We start from the raw sequence: 19,016 nt of genomic DNA, 5'->3' as shown, positions 1-19,016 counted from the left end.
TTAAGGCTCGCATGAAGAACAGGACAGTATTGGAAAACCTTCACCTGGTTTGATGAGTCTCAATTTCTTCTGCAACTTTCTGACTGTAGGATCAGAATTTGGGATATGAATACATCCTGCCTTGCATCAAAAGTTCAAACTGGTGGTGGTGTAATAGTGTGGGAGATTTTCTTGCAACCCTCTGAGCGCCTTAGTACCAGCCGAGCATCATTTAACCACCACCGCTTACCTGAGGTATTGGTGGTGACCGTGTTTATCCCACTAGGATCAGTGCACTGATCTTCTGATGGTTGCTTCCAGGAGGATAACACACCCATTCACAATGTTCAGATCACCTCAGTGTTTCATAACTTGGCAATGAGTTCACTGTACTGAATGACCTCCAATGAAGCACATTTGGGATGAAATGAGATTTGCCTCATGGATGTGCAAAAACTGTGTAATGCTTTCATGTCAAAAAGGACCAACCCTGTATTTAACGTGTGCCTAATCAAGTGCTACCTAAGTCGAAGCACAACCTTTTTTTCCCCCCCTTCTTCAATGGCACTACCGATCATGTATGACAAACCAACACAGGAGATGGACCCAAAGAAAGAGATGCACTCGTGTTACAGTTAGAGTCATGTTTATTTACAGCAGAATCCTGAATGAGGGGGGAGAGGAGCAAAGGGGGCGGGGAAGAGGGGTTAAAAGGAGACAAAGTGTTTTTAGATCAAGCGCTTCAGGATTCATGTTTCACTACACAGTTCTTAATTTATTTTATTCACCATTTTTCTATACAGAATCCATTCAGCCGTAATATCAACTCAACCGACAGAGCTCGTGTGCTCTGCTGGAGGGGAAGAGAGATGGAAAGAAAAAAAACAAAGAAAAAGAAAAAACCTAAAGCACTAAACTAAAAATACAGAGGGGCTAAAAAAAACAAAACAAATTTCAATAAAAAAAAAACAAAACAAAAAACCCCCCAAGATCATTAGTTATGCATATATTCACATATACATACACACACACGGGTATGTATATGTGTATATAAATCTATATATTTTCTGCCTTGTCCATGAAGAGGTGAAAGGGGGGGGGGGGGGGGGGTGTAGATCCATGATGTCAGTTATGACGACTGCAATGAGCAAACTGCCAGAAATCCCGAAGCAGACAGTACTCAGGTCAAAACTTTCAGTCAGAGCTGACCAATCAAAGTCCTTCTGACCTGCAGCCTTTGTACTACCCACTGACAGGAGTTCATAGGTCCAATGTCTCCGTGTTGGCCAGCAGAGCTCAGCACTGCAGTAGCCCTGTTTAATGCAGTCTGAGAAATGATACACTGTACACTTAACATGCACGGCCAGGTAGCATAAAAAAGTAAAAAAAAAAAAATAATAAAAATAAAAAGAAAACACAAAAGAAAACACCACCCCAAACCCAAAAAGCCAGCAAAATGCATCCAGACATCTTCAATCACACACTTTCCAGTATACATTAGATATTAACTGACAAGCACCACAAAACAGTGGAAAGACCAAAAGAAAAATAAAAAACAAAACAAAAAAAACATCAGTTAATGGTGACAGTAAAAACATCCTGTGGGTTAGCTTCAACCTCAATTATTTCACTGATTTCTGAATGGTGTGACTGATTCATGACTCAGCTCAATGGATTCAAACAGGTCCAAACACACACGCATACACATTCACCATCCATCCACAAAACCTTTAATCTGTAGCTACTTTAATCTCAGTAAGCCTTCATATCCAATGACCCTCCTCTGCAGCAGGCTTCGATTTCAAACTCTCACAATAGTCAGGTTTTCATCGACTGAGGTCAAACACTGACATTTACAGAGTTCAGATCAGATGTTTCGTTTGGTTTGTTCTTTTTGTGGTTTGTTGTTGATTTTTCCTTTCCTCCTTTTTTTTTTTGCCAAAACACAAAAAGACTTGTGTATTCTGGAAAGAAGTGTATTTTCAAGGTCATATATAAAAGGTGCAAATTTGGGATGTGCAAAATCACTGAAACATGTAGTTTCAGGATAAAAGTAACGTAGCATACCTTCAAGTTACTTCAACATTCATTTATTTGAAACAAACAAAAAACAACACTTTTTACATTTCCACCTGTCCGAAGAAAAAATGACCTCTGGTGAGTTCTGTGTAAAAGTTCATGCAAGTTTTGATTGAACATCCAGCTCAATGCAAACCTGACTATTGTCGCTGTTTCTAAACTTCAGTGTTCGTGATTTCAAATTAAAACCCATGTAAAACAACCATTCACTCATTTGTTCTGCTCTCTCTCTCTCTCTGTCTCTCACACACACACACACACACACACACACACTTACTTTAACACTAGAACAGGAAACTAACTTTGCAATTGATCAGTAACAAAGGAAATTGTTTTTTTGTTTGTTTTGTTTTTTAAACCACACACACGCGCACGCGCGCGCACACACACACACACACACACACACACACACACACACACACACACACACACACACACACACACACACACAAAAATCCATCTGTTGATTCTATTGGACAAGTCGACAAACATTTAGAAAACTGTCTCCAATAGATGGACGCTTGCTTGTCGACGCAGCTGGCAGTCAAAATTCACCAAAAATTCGGCTGTTGGCTGGCGTCAGTTTCCCACCCTGTTCAACATGCTCCCAAACACAAATACAAACTCAAGATACTGCAAATACATGTGTACACATATATACAAATAGAAGCGCCCCCCACCCGCCGATGCTGGGGGGAGGAGGCAGCTTAACAATTTATAATGCATCATTTCTGTATATGCCAAGAATAAAACTTTTCTAAATAAAATACATAGTTATCTGTGAGGGTGGGGAATGAGGACAGCAGATGAACAGAGAGGAGGAGCTCGCGGGGAGTGTCAGAGGAGAGCAGGAGCGCCGAGGAGAAGCCATTATGGAGCGATGGTGGAACAGATGGGAGAAAGCTAAGGTGAATGAGGGCAGACGGATGGAAGGGGAAGACTCTTCTCCTTTACGGTGTCGCTGCTCGTGGGCATTCTCCTGTGCCGCTGCAATACTCCACCTCAACTCCATTTTTTTTCAGTTGTTCCATAATAATAATAATAATAACAACAATATTAATAATAATGACCACGACAATGCTAAAAAAATATATATAAACCCCTGCTATGTCTCACAACTGCAAGTCCACAAAAAGGGGGGAGGGGAGGCCTTGCCCTCGAGTTCATCTGAGTCATAGACAAAGAGATGCAGAGGAAATTAAAGACGTAGAAAAAGGAGGAAACTGCAGACAGAGAAGAGGCCTGACGAATGAGACGAGGCCATGTGAGGGAAGTGGCAAATGAGACCAACTATACACGTGTGAAAAAGGAGGGGGCGGGGGGGGGGGGGGGGGGGGGGCAGAACAAAAACAGCATGGGCAGGATGTGCTGTAGTGAAGAGGAAATAAACAGCAGAGAGGAAGCAGAGATGAAACAGGGAGGATATAGGGACCAAAGATGAGTTGTGTCGGGGCGTTGTGATCCACACACTGGTGTCCCTTCGGAGGGTTTTCTCAGAAGATTGGTGGAAAGCATGAACGAGTGATGACAACATGGCCTCACTGTGAGTGTGCCCTCTCTCCTTCCCTCGAATTAAGGGAGAAAAAAAAAAAAACCAACAACAACAAAAAAAAAAAAAAAAAAAAAAAAAAACTTCTCCGTGCTGGTCGCTTGTCCCAAGTTGTATCATACCTCTAGGAAGCGAGAGCTGCTAGACTTAGTGTGGAAAGGCTCAGACCACATGCGCCGCAAATCCCCCTGTGGGCCACAAACACCAAGACAAACACAAGTTACGAGTCTTTAAGCGAATCACTCAAATGTCAGTAGATTGCAGACAGCAGTCAACCGAATTCTGTTTTCTTACCCCTCCCAATTCAACTGCGTAAGCTACGGTGGCCCCTGTAGGACAAACAACTCTCGCTGCTGTTCATCCCTCTGTTTACCTCAGGTGTCAATATGCCAGGTGTCCACCTCTATGTAGGAGGCGGCTGTAAAACTTTGTGAAAGTAGTCTGATACGAGGCAACGACTCAGTGAAGCTCACTTCTGTCTCATGAAAGTGATACTGAGGTGAGTTATCGAGCGTATCCTGAACCTTTCTGTCAGTAAGCGCTGCCGTTTTTGCAGGGTTAGGTCAACATACCTAAAAGACTATCGGCAGGATGGCGATGTCCATCTCAAACACTGTATTATTCAAGATGGCAGGCCAACATGGTGGCTTCCACAAAGTGGCGCCTGCTTCTATGCTGTTGTTGTTTTTGTTTTTTTTTTTAAATGGACTAATTTTAAGTTTAAGAGTATGCATTAGTTTGTTGGAAGACACACACACACACACACACACACACACACACACACACACACACACACACACACACGAGTATGACGAGTTTTTTCTGTTAAATAAACCCTGACTGAACCTTTAAATACACAAGTATGAGTTTCTTGTTGAAGTCAGATGAATGTGCGTTGAAAAAGCATGCTGACATTTTATCACTGTCTTCTGATTTTCCTTAGTTTAAAGTCCCAGTAACCAGTTTATTAAACAACATGGGCAAGCCTTTAGCACTTTCGAAGAAAATGTTACCATTTATAGAAATTGAGTGCAGTTTATAGTTTCACTTAACAATTAGATTCACACTTCTCTAAAAGCAGCACAAAGCAAAGAGCTTATTTTTTCCCCCCCACACGTAGTCTTTCTTTCTTTCTTTCTTTTGTTATTTCTAAATCAGAACTGCAACAGCTAGATTTTTGCCACAGTCCATGGCTGTTATTATACCTTCAGGTAGGCCATGGTGAGCAGAGGCAGCAGGGTGAAGGGCACCAGGTAGAGCAGAGCGGGCTGTGCAGCACGATGGATCCTGGAGGCCACGGTGGCAGTCAGCAGTCCTGAGGAAACATCAACAACATGTCAGAAATGTCACAAATACTTAAGACAAAACATTTTGAAAGGTCACAGCTTAAAAAAAACAAAACAAAAATTCACCACTGCCTAACACTGAGACAATATAACCTTGACCTTATCCATCCCTTCATTGATTGCTTACCTACAAAGTATCCGATGAGAGTGCAGTGGAAATAGGAGACGCGCTGCATGCGTCCAGACATGTTACCGGGCCCTGGGACTTCCCCGGTCGCTTGCTTCTTGTAGTTATCATAACGCAGGACAAAGCATAACAGCAGCCCTGGCATCACGATGTCTCCTATTCCCAGCATCGAGAAGTGACTTCCTGTGGAACTGCGCAGGAGCAAAGAGCAAAAAAGAAGAAATGATGGCAAATCAATTCCTGTGTCTTTTATTTCCATTTCATCACTACTTGGCTAAAGCCAACACAAGGTCCTGAGCAAATATCAGACTGAAATCGGCCAAAAGTCAGTCACCATGGTAGCCGCACTGTGGTTACTACGATCACTGAAACAGAAAAGGAACTGACAGCTTTAGGTGTCAGCTTCAGCTGTATTATGTTAACTGCAGCTCTGTTAGTGCTACTAACACACTCATTTTTAAAGGGGCCCTAGAACTGCTTATTACCAGCTATTATTTATAATAATAATAATAATAATAATAATAATAATCTTTATTTAACTTATAATTCAACCTACACCTGGAAGGCACTTGTGGCTCCTCTACCTTTAAGCCTAGTTTCTTCTGACCTGCTGCGCTGGAGACCATGGACCATATTAAGTATATCTCCTCTCTGACATAATACAAGAGTCAAAAAACTGTCCAAAATGGAGCACTTAATGCAGTCTGAGGCTTGAGCTTCACTTGATTTTACCTCAGTAAAGAAAGTTATGCAGAGTAAGATAGAATATGTGATTGGTTTAGTTTGCTAGCAGGATCATGCAACAAAATTATAGCTGGAGATGATTAACCTCTGGCATTGGTCCAAATCTGGGTTTAGATTCGGTTTCCAAGTTTCCATTTGTAAGGACTGTTTACCATTGCAAGACGGGGCAAAAAATTTCACATCATATCCTGAAAAATATGCAATTCTGAAAATAAATAAATAAATAAATAAATAAAAAATAAAAAGGAAAAGGGAAAACATCAAACTAATATTGATCCAGGGACTCGATTCATGCAATTCAATCCTTTAATGGAGGTATAGAGAATCAGCAAGGTCATGTTTGCAACTCATTCTATGGCAGGAAATAAAACATTAACAGCTGTTTTCTCACTTAATCAATATAACTCCAAAGCAGAGTACGAGGAAAACATAACATATCAAACCTTTCTGAAGCACAAGCACGTGTTTTGTCTGACGGTGTCTAAGTTCATGTTTAGGTTGTCATCCAACACAAAGAATACATACTCATTGTGACAAAGGGACAAAAACAAACAAACAAACAAACCCCACAAACTGGTATACTAATTCACTGACAGTTTCAGCTATTAGGATGTACCCTTTAGCATTAATCTTGAGGCAGATCTTAAGAGGTAGTTAAAATGTTTGTCCTTTGTTTCCTGAAGGTGTTGTAAATTTGTTGGCGACACCAACAGCCGCGAGATAACAATACTTTAGGATTCACCTCGTGGGACCTGAAAGATGTCTTTTCAAGGGTCGGTAACATTTAGCAAACTTAAATGTCAAAAAGCTGAGCGGTGTGATGAAGTGAGCATCAGTGACTGAATAAAGGTCACACATCATGCACACGCAGAGGCTGATCACAAGCAAACGACTCGGTGATCCCAAATGAATGTGTACCAAGCACACACTGCACTGCTTTATGATTGAGAGCAGCATTACCTGGGAAAGACGAGTTTGCCGGGCAAGGAGAGGCGGGGTACGTCACGGCCCATCCCCGGCCCCAAATGGAGCTTCCTGGACAGAACATCTATGGGATTTTCAGCAGGCTGAGTGGCTACTTTGACCATCACATTACTATTGAAGATGTATGCTGAGAAAAACACCTGGAAAGAAAGAGAGCCGGCTGTTAATACTTATCAGGCTTCACCACAACCCAAAGTGACTGTTGCGACTTTTCTCATAAAACTCAAAACACAATGTTTATGGCATGAAAAGCAAGAAAATCCCACTTAAAAGAAGATGGCTGCAGCCAGTTTGATATTAAGTAACACGGAAATTCCACAGCAGGGACGGCTTATAAATTTGTCAATGCCCAAGTTTTGATAAGAGGCACCATCAGTATTTATGCACTTTTAATTCACTCTGACAGAGCAACTCATAACAGCTCTTTAATAAAGACAAAGCTACCGGTCTCAGGAGATTATGTCTGACTACTGTGTGTTTGCATTATGTGCTCTTCAGTCATAGCTGACAGGGCAGACTCTTCAAGAGCGTGTGCTCACTTTGATGTATTTAATGGAAATTCTACTGAATGCCATAAATGAAATGTATATGGCACTCAGCTTTCCTTACCCTTTTACCCATGTGAATTTAAAATTTCTATAAATCTGAAGGAAAGCGGCATGTTTGTTTGCAAAGCTGCTGCTGTACTGCTTTCCGATTCTGGTGCTTATGGCATTTGTCAAATTCAAAGGCAACTGACTTGGCTTTAAATTAGGGTAACACTCAATACTGGTGTAAAAATGTCTGTACTTAGCGCAAAATACAATTGACCATTTTTAAGCACTTTTCAAAATGCTGGTTGTTCTGGGAAAAGCAAACGGCTTCATCAGTGGACAGCAGACATGCACATTTAACCCATTCCTTAGTGCTTTACAAAATAAAATCAACAAAAAATTGTATTTTGTAAAAAAAAAAAAAAAAAAAAAAATCATAGGGCTGTCATCAAGTTAATTTTGAATTCTTCCTGAACATGAACTGGGGGCTGGAGCCTATCCCAGCTACTACAGGGCGAGAGGCGGGGTACAGGTCACCAGCTCTTTGCAGGGCTAACACATAGAGACAGACAACCAGTCACACTTACATGGGCAATTTAGATTCACCAGTTTGCCTAAATAGCCTCACCTTTAGACTATGGGAGGAAGCCGGAGTATCTGGAGAGAACCCATGCAAACAGGGGGAGAACATGCAAACTCCACACAGAGAGGCTTCGAACAGGTGGTTGAATTGAACTCATGACCTTCTTGCTGTGAAGCAACAGTGCTAATCACCGTGCCACTGTGCTGCCACAATCTCAGATATTGACCGATATTTTTCTTCCAGGTAGACGAAACAAACAGATTTCATAACATGGATGAAGGTTGTTTTTTCTGTCCCTTCCTTTTCATTTAAAGCCATATACTGACAGATTGAAACATTTTTAATAGTGGTCCTCCAATAAACTGGCCAGGTTCTCTTCTTATATATACATCGAATGTCACCCAAGTATACAACTACGTCCATAAGTATTTCGATCATAAGACACTTGTTTGTAAGTTCTGTCTTTGCATACCAGAGGTGTAGTTTAATAAGTTTTAATTCAAGAGATTTTAATAAGTGCTGCATCGTCTGTTTAGAAATCACTGCCAGTTTCATACACATATATATATTTTTATGTATATATGTCTTGACTCTTTCTCATTGCTGAAGCCACAACTGCAGATGTCTTTGATAGACAACTGTCTAATATAAAATATGGATGCAGCTACCGGGTCAGAAAAATGAAGCCAGTGCAGACGTGGGAAGTGTCTTAATCCTGGAATCTATCTGAAGGCGACTAGATAGTGATGGCTATAATTTCAAAAAGACTTCTGGTCCTATAGAGGTCTAAGGGAAAAAACTGCTTTCTGACTTTATGCCTGTATACACCTTCCTTGAGCTGAAGGGCTCAGTCAATCATTTCGGGTAATTTTGAACACGAAAATAAATAATTAAGAAAATTAAGCCTGTTATGTAAATCTTCGTCGTGGCTTGTTTCAACATAGAGGAATTTCTGTGGTATGAATCACAAGTCAATAGAAAATGAGCATGTGGCTTCACAGTCAGACTTGTCCTTGTCACTTTTGTGGGGGGTTTTTTACAATTAAGGAAGCGAGAGAGCAGAAATGCTCAACCTGAGGCTTCACAATCAGGACTTCAGAAATGAATGGGTGGCGTTATGACGGCACACTTTTAAAACAGTCTCTGCCATTATTAAAGTTGTTGTTCTGCTCTGGAGATCTGCTGTGAGCTGGAGGACAACATGAACCCACAGCAGGTAAAGGGCTGCTGCTGTGATGCTGTAGCTCATCTAGGTTGCTGAGCAGAACGAGTGGTCTAAGACAGTGGCGCTGAAGACCATCCACGAGATGAACTTACTGCAGAGACAGCTAAACATCGCTCTATTATTTATAGACACAAAACGTAAACCTTTTGTGCATGTAAACACAGATACACAACTATTTTTTTGTGTCTTAAAATATATTTTTTTCCTCTGTTTTGAGCAGCTCTAAGCAGTACTCAACACACTACCTACAAAATGGAAGAACTGTTTAACTGACCAGACATGGGGCTGTTGAAAGATGTGTAGCATTGTAAAATTAGAGGATATTAAACAAAGAAGAGAGACATACCAAAAGTCTGCCATAAAATGCTAGCAAGACTTAGATGCTTAAATGTCTTAGTGAATTAGTGATCTAGTGTTTCCTGGACTAGCACCCTCTGTAGCAAGATCACCTTCATGATTCATTTAACATGTTAATTCGATCAGTTTTGCTTTCTGCCAAATGAATTTTTAATTTTTCATGATTTATTTAATTTCTGCACAGCAGTCAATGCGATCAAGTTCTCCCCCAAACTCAATACTGTTCAATGTAAAGTGCCTCACTTAATCAGCAATGACAGACACCGGCCTGCAGGTTTGAGGAATAAATACAAAGCCTTTCATAATCGTGAATCATCATGTTTGTTTGTTTTTTGTTTATAAACAGAAATTTTCTCTTTGAATGTGTGCTTCATATATCGCAGTCTGTTTGCTGCGTCTCATGGAAGCTGCTTGTATGTGTTGCAGGTTTAATTTGGGTTGGGAGCATCTCTTACCCAGAAAACATCATAAATGAGCAGTCCTGACAGCAGCAGGCAAGACACCTTCAGACTGGGAAGTCGCACAAACGCTATCATGGCGACGCACAAGCCCATGGCTAAAGCTGAAAGGAGAGGACAACATATAATTTCACATTTTCAAAAGAAATGAATGAAAACATCAACACGATAAAGCTGTTCAAATTATTTTCCTACTTGAAATTGATTTTCTCAGGGCTGCATAACTGAAGATGAATACCAACATATACCTTTATATTGAGCTGGGAGTCTGTCATTACCTTTTTCAAAGTCCAGCGAACTGGAATGCCAGTTCATGGGTTAGTCATGTGGGTAAAATATAGAACCAATGACTAATATTTAGCATGTACTTTTCCACCATTAGGAGAAGTACTTCTTTTAAAACTATGAATCATTACAAGCTGAAGATGTTAAAATGCTTACTTTTAGCATGCTGTGTAGCAGGGCATGTTAAAACAACACCAAATCACACATTGCAGTTACATTTCTGAAACCTGACTACTTTGTGTTTAAATTTCATTGCTGCGGCTCTTATCTGTGGATTCTCATTCTGTTTGTAGTATGAACTGAAGCAACATTCATACAAAAGTTAAGGCAGAGCAACGTACCGTCCATGAGAAGCCAGTGTCCAGTCAGCACCCAGATGAGCACCAGCATAACAGAGAGTGAGAAAGACAGGAGCTCAGCCAGAGTGAAGCGCCCACAGCAACCAAACGAAATCCTGCAATGAGACAAAAAGACACAGAAGTGACCCACTTAAATCTCACAGAGCACTTTGGGGTAAAATGCAGTGCACAAAAACTTTTACAGGTGGATATATTTCTTAACTGAGGATCTGCTGCATATCGACTACTGTACAAAGAACTTATGTTTGAGACAACTGATGTTTGGATGAGTGAGAGTGGAAGGTAAGCCTGTAAACTGCTTTACAGATCAAGTTAACAGTAGTTATTTTGGTAAATAGCATGCAGGTGTCCATCTTTCAGCTAGGAGTTTTCCCTGGGGTGTGGCGCTGGCAGAGAAACCATTACATTGTGTGGGTTGTAGGGTGGAGCCTCAGTGGTTCAGGCTTGCTCTGGGGAATTCAGCTGATGCTTTGATGGGAGGGTGATGTCAGGAATTTTTGTCAAATGGCATGTGGAAAGCCGTTGCCATCATGACCATACTTTATTAAGTCTAAAGGGATTCTGGGTAGGTATGGAATTGTTTTGGGTGAGAGAAGCAGACAAAGATTTACTGAAAACTAGATATGGGGATTTGAATGTTTAAACAAAGTCGTTTTTATTTAAAGCAGTTTTTTCCGTGTCAGTTTATTGAGCAGATGAGCTCTCCTGGTGACTCTGTGTGAACTCCCCGGTGGAATAGAAGAGTTGATTATTCTAGATGTCTTAATCTAGAGACTATGCTGAACTTTTAAATGGAAATTATATGGAGCAAGGCAATGCAAGAGAATTTATTGAATTTTTACTACCTCCAAACATTCAAAATAAATTTCCCAGTGGTATTGAGCTTTGCATCTAGTTTCCGTTCTACTCTGTGAAATTAATGCAAAGCATTTCCATCACACCAGGAACAGCTGAGAGGACAAGGACATTTGATAAGCAGTAGTAAAAGACCTTTTTGAATACTTTGTGGAAGAAACGCAAAACACCACAGAGCAATTGAGCAGGAGCCAGAAAGACTATGAAACATGATTTTCTTACTTGTTCTGTGGGGAGCAGGGTCTGGTCAGATACTGGCACATTGGCAACAAAAGGAATGCAAATGCAATTGTTGCAAGAACTGAGGAGAGGAACAAAACACAGCAGTTAAATCCAAAGCCCAGTTCACCTCCGCTGCTTGTTCCAGTGGTTCCTGTCAGTTTAATGGGGCAGCTAATGTCTTCAGTTATAATAATCAATGCAGTAAAGATGTTTCCCCAGTGCGTAATTACACAACACTAACATAAAAGCTTTATAATAACTCCACAGCTTATTTTTTGTGGTATGTTCAAGACTGGTAGTTACCTGCAGTGCAGATGGTGAAGACCACCTGTACAGAGTCGAAGAAGAAAAACATGACTAGCAGAGACACTGAGGCTCCTATGGGCAGAAACAGGGCCTGTGTGGAGTCTATAGTCTGAATGCCTGAAAAGGAATTCAAACATTAATGTAAGATGGATTAAAATGCACAAAACAGAAATGGATATTATATATGACTTTAAAAACAACGGTACGAGCAGAGAATTTAATCATTCATAAGTTATTACCTGAAAATCCAAGAAAACGTTTAGCATGCACAGTTCAACTTTGCCCTGTATGTAATACTTACTGTTGTTTGTATTGTTGTTATTGAATGACCCCGTTGTTGAAGGGTTTCCATCCTTATCCTTGTCCTGGTTCTCACAATCCATGTTTAATGACCTGCACAAGGAAGGGAAAGAAAACCTATGTGTGATTCTGGCTTCCACAATTAGCTCCTCAAAGCATGTACATTAGTATGAGGTGAAGGGAGGTGAAAACGCAATCTCTGCAAATCAGATCTCATTGTGGATGCTCTAGCAGCTCAATTTCAGGGTCTTTTGCATGATAAGCACCTTGCAAAAGACCCTCACATTTAGCATGCGAGCTTTTAATTTTATTTCTTCATTTACTAGGCATAGGTTTTGTTTTTTGTTTTTTAAATATTTGGTTTCTACATAAGCTGTGTATCTATTAAAGCAAAAAAGACAAGAGACCTGTACTGCCAAAAATGCATATTTTAATATTTCTTTGTCACATGTCAAACAGATAATCAATACTGAGTTTCTTCATATTGTGCAGGCCAAGTCTGCATACACAGGTCCAGTCTGATGACTTGCTAATAAAGAGTGTGGGCAGAAGAGTGTAAAGCTTGTGCCTGAAAAAGCACATCTTTTCTTTGAGTCAGAATGCCTGACTCACAAATCCCGTGACTGGAAACCTTGAGTTCAAAAAAATTTAATCCTTAAACATTAGCAAATTTAAACTTGATGCATGTTTTGAATTAATTATGCTTATCTACAGTAGCTTTTTTAAGTCATACTTTGATACCAATTTTCCATTCTGGTACTATAAGCCATACTACCAGAAGAGGGTGCAAACTGAAAATGTGGAGAAGCAGTGGAAATTACGTATGGATGCATGTTTATCTAAACAATTATAAGCAGACTTTATACCATTTATTGTTACACAGATAGAAAAATGCTCACTGGATATCTTTGAAAACTCGTTGCCTTCTCTAACCATCTTTTTTGCATTCTTTAACATCTATGGCACTTTTCATGTTAATAAAGTACAAGATTACTGTCACACTAGAGAGGCTGGGATCCTACAGTTCAAACCAGATTTGATTCAAAGACAAAACGAAAGTTTTAAAGACCAACAACACAGTAACCAAAAATAAAAAATCCTGATATCAGTTACTTAAAGGTGCCACTTGTGTTTGTGGTTGGGCTGAGGTTCTTTAGATAGTCTCGTCAACAGCTGCAACAAGCTGATCTGAGATGCATGAGTAAGTCAAACTTGCTAATGTAAACCATCTTTTCAAACACACATGAAAATGTGGGAAATTCCAAAGTTTGGGAACATCAGTTACCACCAAGTCGCATTTCAAACACTTCCTACACAAAAACGTATCTTGCCTCAGAGATCCTGCAAAATAGTTTGAGGCCACTTATCACTTACAGTGGGATGCAAAAGTTTGGGCAACCTTAATAGTCATTATTTTCCTGTATAAATCATTGGTTGCTTCTGTAAATCCAATAAACTTTGTTTCACTTCTCAAATATCACTGTGTGTGTCTCCTATATCATATATTTAACTGACATTTTTTATCGTAAAAAATTGTATCACTTTTTGTTTCTAATTAAGATTTCACCTTAGCCAAGTTGGAATTTTTTTACATTTTGATTTATTTTTGTCATCGCTGCCAGAGATTTATACTGTGCAAAATCAAATGGCATGCCTCCCAACAGCAGCCGCCTCAGACTAGAATGAGCAGAGTGCAATAAGTTAATAATAATTAACTAACTAAATTTTGTCTGATGCTTTGCAAGCTGCTGTGCTTGCTGGAGTGATGGCTGAGTGGCAGTTTCATGGTATAATCACAGCTATATGAATGTTTAGTGTTTCAACCTTTTTTCAGTACCACAAAGTGTATAAAACATTTTAAGGTCATAAAAAGAGACAGAGACTCCCATAAGAGGCGTTCTCTGTTGTTTTTGGTTAGCTGTGATGCCCTATTTTAAGGAAAAAGTCCTTAAAAGTTAAAAGTCAGGCTAGCATTTCCATAGCAGAGCTGTGAACTAAGACTTTAAAACAAACTTATGTGGCACAAACTACCCTGTTATCAGGAAGAACACTCGATTGCCTCAAGTAACATGTTTCTGTGCCTTAGCTGGTTTCCTGATACTTTGTGTAAAGAAGCTGCCTGAGACACAACCACAGTGAAAGTTCAGCACAATTTTTTTTTTCTTTTTTTAAATTGAACAAAGTCAGACAGTAGACGAGTGCTGTATGTTTTTGACATATTCCTGGTCTCTTTGTGTAATGCAATGATGGACTCCATGTCGGATGTTAATGATGTCAGGTTACCTAGCTAGTAAATATTACCCAGCATGTGTGTAGCTTTGCAAATGTGCAGTTATTAGAGTTAAACTGTTTATTGTTCACAGATTATAGTGTGACTTATTGATTTCTATCATATAATTAGAAGTGTGAATAAGGCACCGGGCACACAGGAGCTAGAGTAGGATGTCTCGAGACCACTTTTACGTGGTCTTGGTCTTGTCTTGGTCTCGGATCCCTCGGTCTTGTCTTGGTCTCGCTCTCTCTGTCTTGCTGTCTCAGATCAACATAGTGGTTGGGAGATTTGGAGTCAACAGTATCCATGACACACAACGCAACGTTCGATAATCTGTCATGCGCAAAAGCATCAGCTCTAAGAGCCGTGCATAGAGAGTGCTTTGTAGTGAATCAGAGTCGACTCCCATTGAGCGAGAGCCGGCTCCTCAATTTCCTTTCACTGCTCAGCTCTCACACAGTGGCTCAGCTATGGTCCAATCCCTCCATATTGTGGCCAATCACATGCGAAGATATAGGATAATATCATTATGTGGAAAACAGAGGGTGAGAGACACGACAGTCAAGTGGAGCTTGTGTCTGTCCTCTCAGTAAGTGAGTGAGACAGTAGACAGCGGTGAGGAGGGGTGTGCAAGTGCATCGCAAAAACACATAAATATGCCTGACACCCATAAACGAAGCAGCATCTGGCTGCAGTTTAAAGACTTTTTTGTCTCGGTCTCGTTTCGACTTTGTCTTGGTCTTGATACCCTCTGGTCTTGGTTACAAGTCTAACAGGAGCCCATTCCCCCACCCCCAGGCAACCACGGCTCTCTAGGGAAACATTAATATTCCCTGTGTGGTTGTGAGTAGTTGCTGGAGGTTGCTTGTTGTCACTAGGTAAATTTGGTCACAAAGGGTTATACAGTGCTAACTGAAAACCTTTGATTGCTTTGGTCACATAAAGACTGCCGCAGTCAACAGTAAAGCCCCTCAGGTACCCAGTATGGAGACAAATTTAGACTACGTGAAAATTCATAGGGACTGTTTTGTGGGCTGACTGGTAAAACACTGTGAAAATGTTATCATCATTTTGATCATTAATTAAATTATGTCCAGTTTTAATGATAGATTACACCTGTTATTACTGGGATGGGAGAAGATAATATATCCATACAGATTAATCACAAAATATAAATTAGAGAGATGTCGTAATTTTGCTGTTTGCTAATCCAAACAATTAAACTAGAACTTGAGCATTTTTACTGACTTGAACACAAACAAAAAAATTTATTAAAAAAACCCCCCCAAAAAAAACCAACCTACATTTTACTGCTCATCTACTGTAATAGAAACACTAAAAACCCCTTTTGCTATTAACACTCACCTGAAGCTGCCATAGACAATGAGCAGAATGGAAATGAGGAAGGTGGACACCTGACTGGAGTCAACTAGGGAGTACGCCCTATAGAAGAAAGAGAGACATACAAACATTACTTACGGCACAAATGACTACGCATGGACATTTAACAACAACAAAAGCACAACTGTCTCATTATTAACACAAGATTACTGCTATGTACTGTTGAAGAGCAGAAACACATGAATCTGATAATTAACTGTGCTGCTGTTGATATTTATTTTACCACAGCTTAAGTTTTCAAATTCCTAACACTCAGATGCTGTTGTCAAGCGATTATACTTGATGCTTGTGTGTGTTTATGTTCTGTACTCTCCGGTCACAGCTGTCAGGGCAAAACTCTGGGCTCCATTCACTACATTCAATAGTGAACAGCATATAAAAAAGTATTAAATAGACCAATGCCAGCAACCTCAATGACATCTCACAAACAGAACTGCTAAGAATATGAGGAATATGCGATGAGTTTCACTGCTATAGCAAAGTGGCTGCTGTTCTGGAGAGCAGTCTCACAACTGTGATGCTGATGGGATTTGTTTAACTAAAAATACAGTGGTGTGGCCTCTAACACTTGGCATTATTAGACTTGATATTTCATCAGTTTAAATGTTTTTTTCAATAAGTGCTAAGACATGCAGCAGCCAGGAAAAGGAGACTGAAAACAAGTGTCACATGCTTCAAAGTATGAGCGAAAAGAAAAGAAAACACCAAAGTCTCTCTTTTTTTAACCACAAAGGTTAACAACAAAAGTCAGGATGATGCAGCAGGAGACAACAATGTGGAGGAGTTAACTCGAGTGAAAAACTTAAAAAAAAAAAAAAAAAAAAGAAAGAGTTTAGGTACTGCTTTTGCTGTAAAAATAAATCAAACCTTTGTGGTGAAATGCTTCTGCTAGAATCCATATAAATAATAAAGATGTGGTTCGATGACCATTTTTTCCAAGGGTAGCCGCATAAGCAGAGACCACCTTCACTAACAGCCCTGAAACATTACTGAAACTGCTCCTCTAAGGCTTTCAAGGGGTAAAGAGTTAACATTTTTTATTTTGTTGTGTAAAACAGAGTGTCAGTGGGCACTTAAAAGTTCAGAAAATGTTTGAATGTCTTTAACTATTAAATTTATTCATTGCGCCAAATCCAGCTGCTCATTAAGCCTTTCTGGTTTGATCAGAAAAGAAAACAGTGGTCCATACACCTGAAAGTCCTGAAAACACATTGTGAATTCTGTCTTGAGTCTACGGATGTATCCATGTATTTCCACAGTGCTGTTGCTGCGCCGAGCACATTTGAAGTGTCGGAATGTGGAAATTTCAACATCGCTTGAAAAGGTGCCAGCTAGCAACGTCCCTCTCACCGGTAGGCTAAGTTATCTTTAGCCAACTACAAGTTGAATCTGGTAGTTGGAGTTGTCAGCTAAAATACCATCATTAAGAAGCGGCACAACTAATGTGTGCGATGTGCACCGCTGGCCCAGCCATTTATTTTTTAATGCACCTTCTCAGATTAATTCACTGCGTGTCGTGCCCAGGGCTGGACTGGGACAAAAAAAAAAAAAAAAAAAAAAAAAAAAAAAATCGGCCCGGGCATTTTGACTAAAGACTGGCCCACCAGGTATTATAGGAAAAGCCATGAAGCCTTTAAATGAAAACGAACGCTGTTGTGACAGTGATGTACAGTCCTGTTGGTATATGTATGATCTCTATACATTTTACATGAGATGAAAACTTTGGTTGTAAGATTCAGATAATTATTTACTTAAAGCCAGACATTTTAAATGAGAATAAGAAAGAAAAGTATTTCTTTGTGCCCCCCTTTCCCTGTCAATGCCCCAGCTGGCCCCCTGGCAAAACTTTGCTAGACCCGCCCCTGCACAGTTACCAGCTGTCAGCTACTTAGAAAAGGATCCTGGTGTTATTTGTCTCTCAGAAACAGTTCACAACTTCCCTTCAACTCATTCATGTCACCTAAAAGGTAAACCTGTTTCTCCATCACTTGTTCAGCTCTGATGATTCAGTAACATCAGGACATCTCCTGGTTTCATCTTCACGTTTCCCTCTCACCAGATAAGCAAACCGATATCATGACCAGCAGCCTTTACAGCTGTGGCTCCAGCAAACATCAGCTGATACTAGAAATGAATATTACCGTAATTGTCGGGCTATAAGCCGCTACTTTTTGCACAAGCTTTGAACCCTGCGGCTTTTAGTCAGGTGCGGCTTTCTATGGATTGTCCATGATTTTTGTCATATCGTAAGAGGATTTGTTTTGTTTGTTCCGCTTTTGTACGGCACTACGTTGCCTGGCGGAAGGATCGGGGTTCAAGAGTGGTATGTTGGTCACATGTCCATCCGCCAGGCAACATAGTGCCGTACGAAGTAGCGCGAAAAACAAACTTCAAAGTAGCGCTACGCGTTCAGCTGGAGGCGTAAATAATGATAGGCGATAAACTTGCGAAAAGCAAGTTATGCTCAACTCCACCAGTGGATTCTGACAGCGTGGAAAAGTGTGAAAACATCCACGATCACCAACGGATTTCGAAGGGCTGGACTGCTGCATGATGGAGAGGAGGACACCGCCACGGCCCTTCTGAGGGTGTTCGACTCTGACACTGACAACGAGGATTTCTTTGGTTTTGAAAGTGACAACGAAGGAGAGAAGCTGAGAGTGGATGACGAAGCCATCATGAGCCTGTTCGTATCCGACACTGGAGAAGAGGACTTTGGTGGTTTTAGTGCACAGGAAGAAGAGAAAGATGGTGGTGAATGACTGACTTTTCTACTTGTTAAAGTCGTGTCACTGCACCTGAGCCTAAAAGGTAGTCCGAATCTATTTTTCTGGTGTGCTATAGGTTACTGTTATGTACTAGCGAATGAGAGAAGAAGATGCAGCTGATAGCGTAAAGACAGAAAAACTCAAGCTTTGTGTCTTTTTCCATTCTAGCTGAAGTCCGGGACAAACTGTTCCTTTTCAGCTCAATACGAAACGCGTAATAATTTCTCTGAATACGGGACGATCCTGTTTTTTTACAGGACAGTTGGCAACTCTGCTAACAAACC

At 40.3% G+C, this 19,016-nt stretch overlaps 1 protein-coding gene across 1 annotated transcript in view; it reads right to left on the bottom strand.

The window, feature by feature from the left end:
• Positions 1-922: 922 nt before the first annotated feature.
• Positions 923-19,016, bottom strand: part of sppl3 (signal peptide peptidase 3) — a 39,352-nt gene continuing 21,258 nt past the window's right edge. The window contains exons 2-11 of the mRNA XM_085463569.1: positions 15,929-16,006; positions 12,293-12,384; positions 11,989-12,108; positions 11,686-11,764; positions 10,591-10,703; positions 9,962-10,068; positions 6,785-6,948; positions 5,081-5,271; positions 4,813-4,922; positions 923-3,795 (exon numbers count right to left, since the gene is read on the bottom strand). Of these exons, the coding sequence (XP_085319695.1) occupies positions 3,724-3,795; positions 4,813-4,922; positions 5,081-5,271; positions 6,785-6,948; positions 9,962-10,068; positions 10,591-10,703; positions 11,686-11,764; positions 11,989-12,108; positions 12,293-12,384; positions 15,929-16,006 (1,126 nt within the window). The 3' untranslated portion in view covers positions 923-3,723. The remainder of the gene's footprint in view (positions 3,796-4,812; positions 4,923-5,080; positions 5,272-6,784; positions 6,949-9,961; positions 10,069-10,590; positions 10,704-11,685; positions 11,765-11,988; positions 12,109-12,292; positions 12,385-15,928; positions 16,007-19,016) is intronic.

Source organism: Copadichromis virginalis, linkage group LG7, assembly GCF_057382275.1.
Source record: "Copadichromis virginalis isolate Kocher_CV1m ecotype Utaka linkage group LG7, C_Virginalis_male_GT1.1, whole genome shotgun sequence".
Lineage (NCBI taxonomy): Eukaryota > Metazoa > Chordata > Actinopteri > Cichliformes > Cichlidae > Copadichromis > Copadichromis virginalis.
This window is presented reverse-complemented; position numbering and strand designations above follow the sequence as displayed.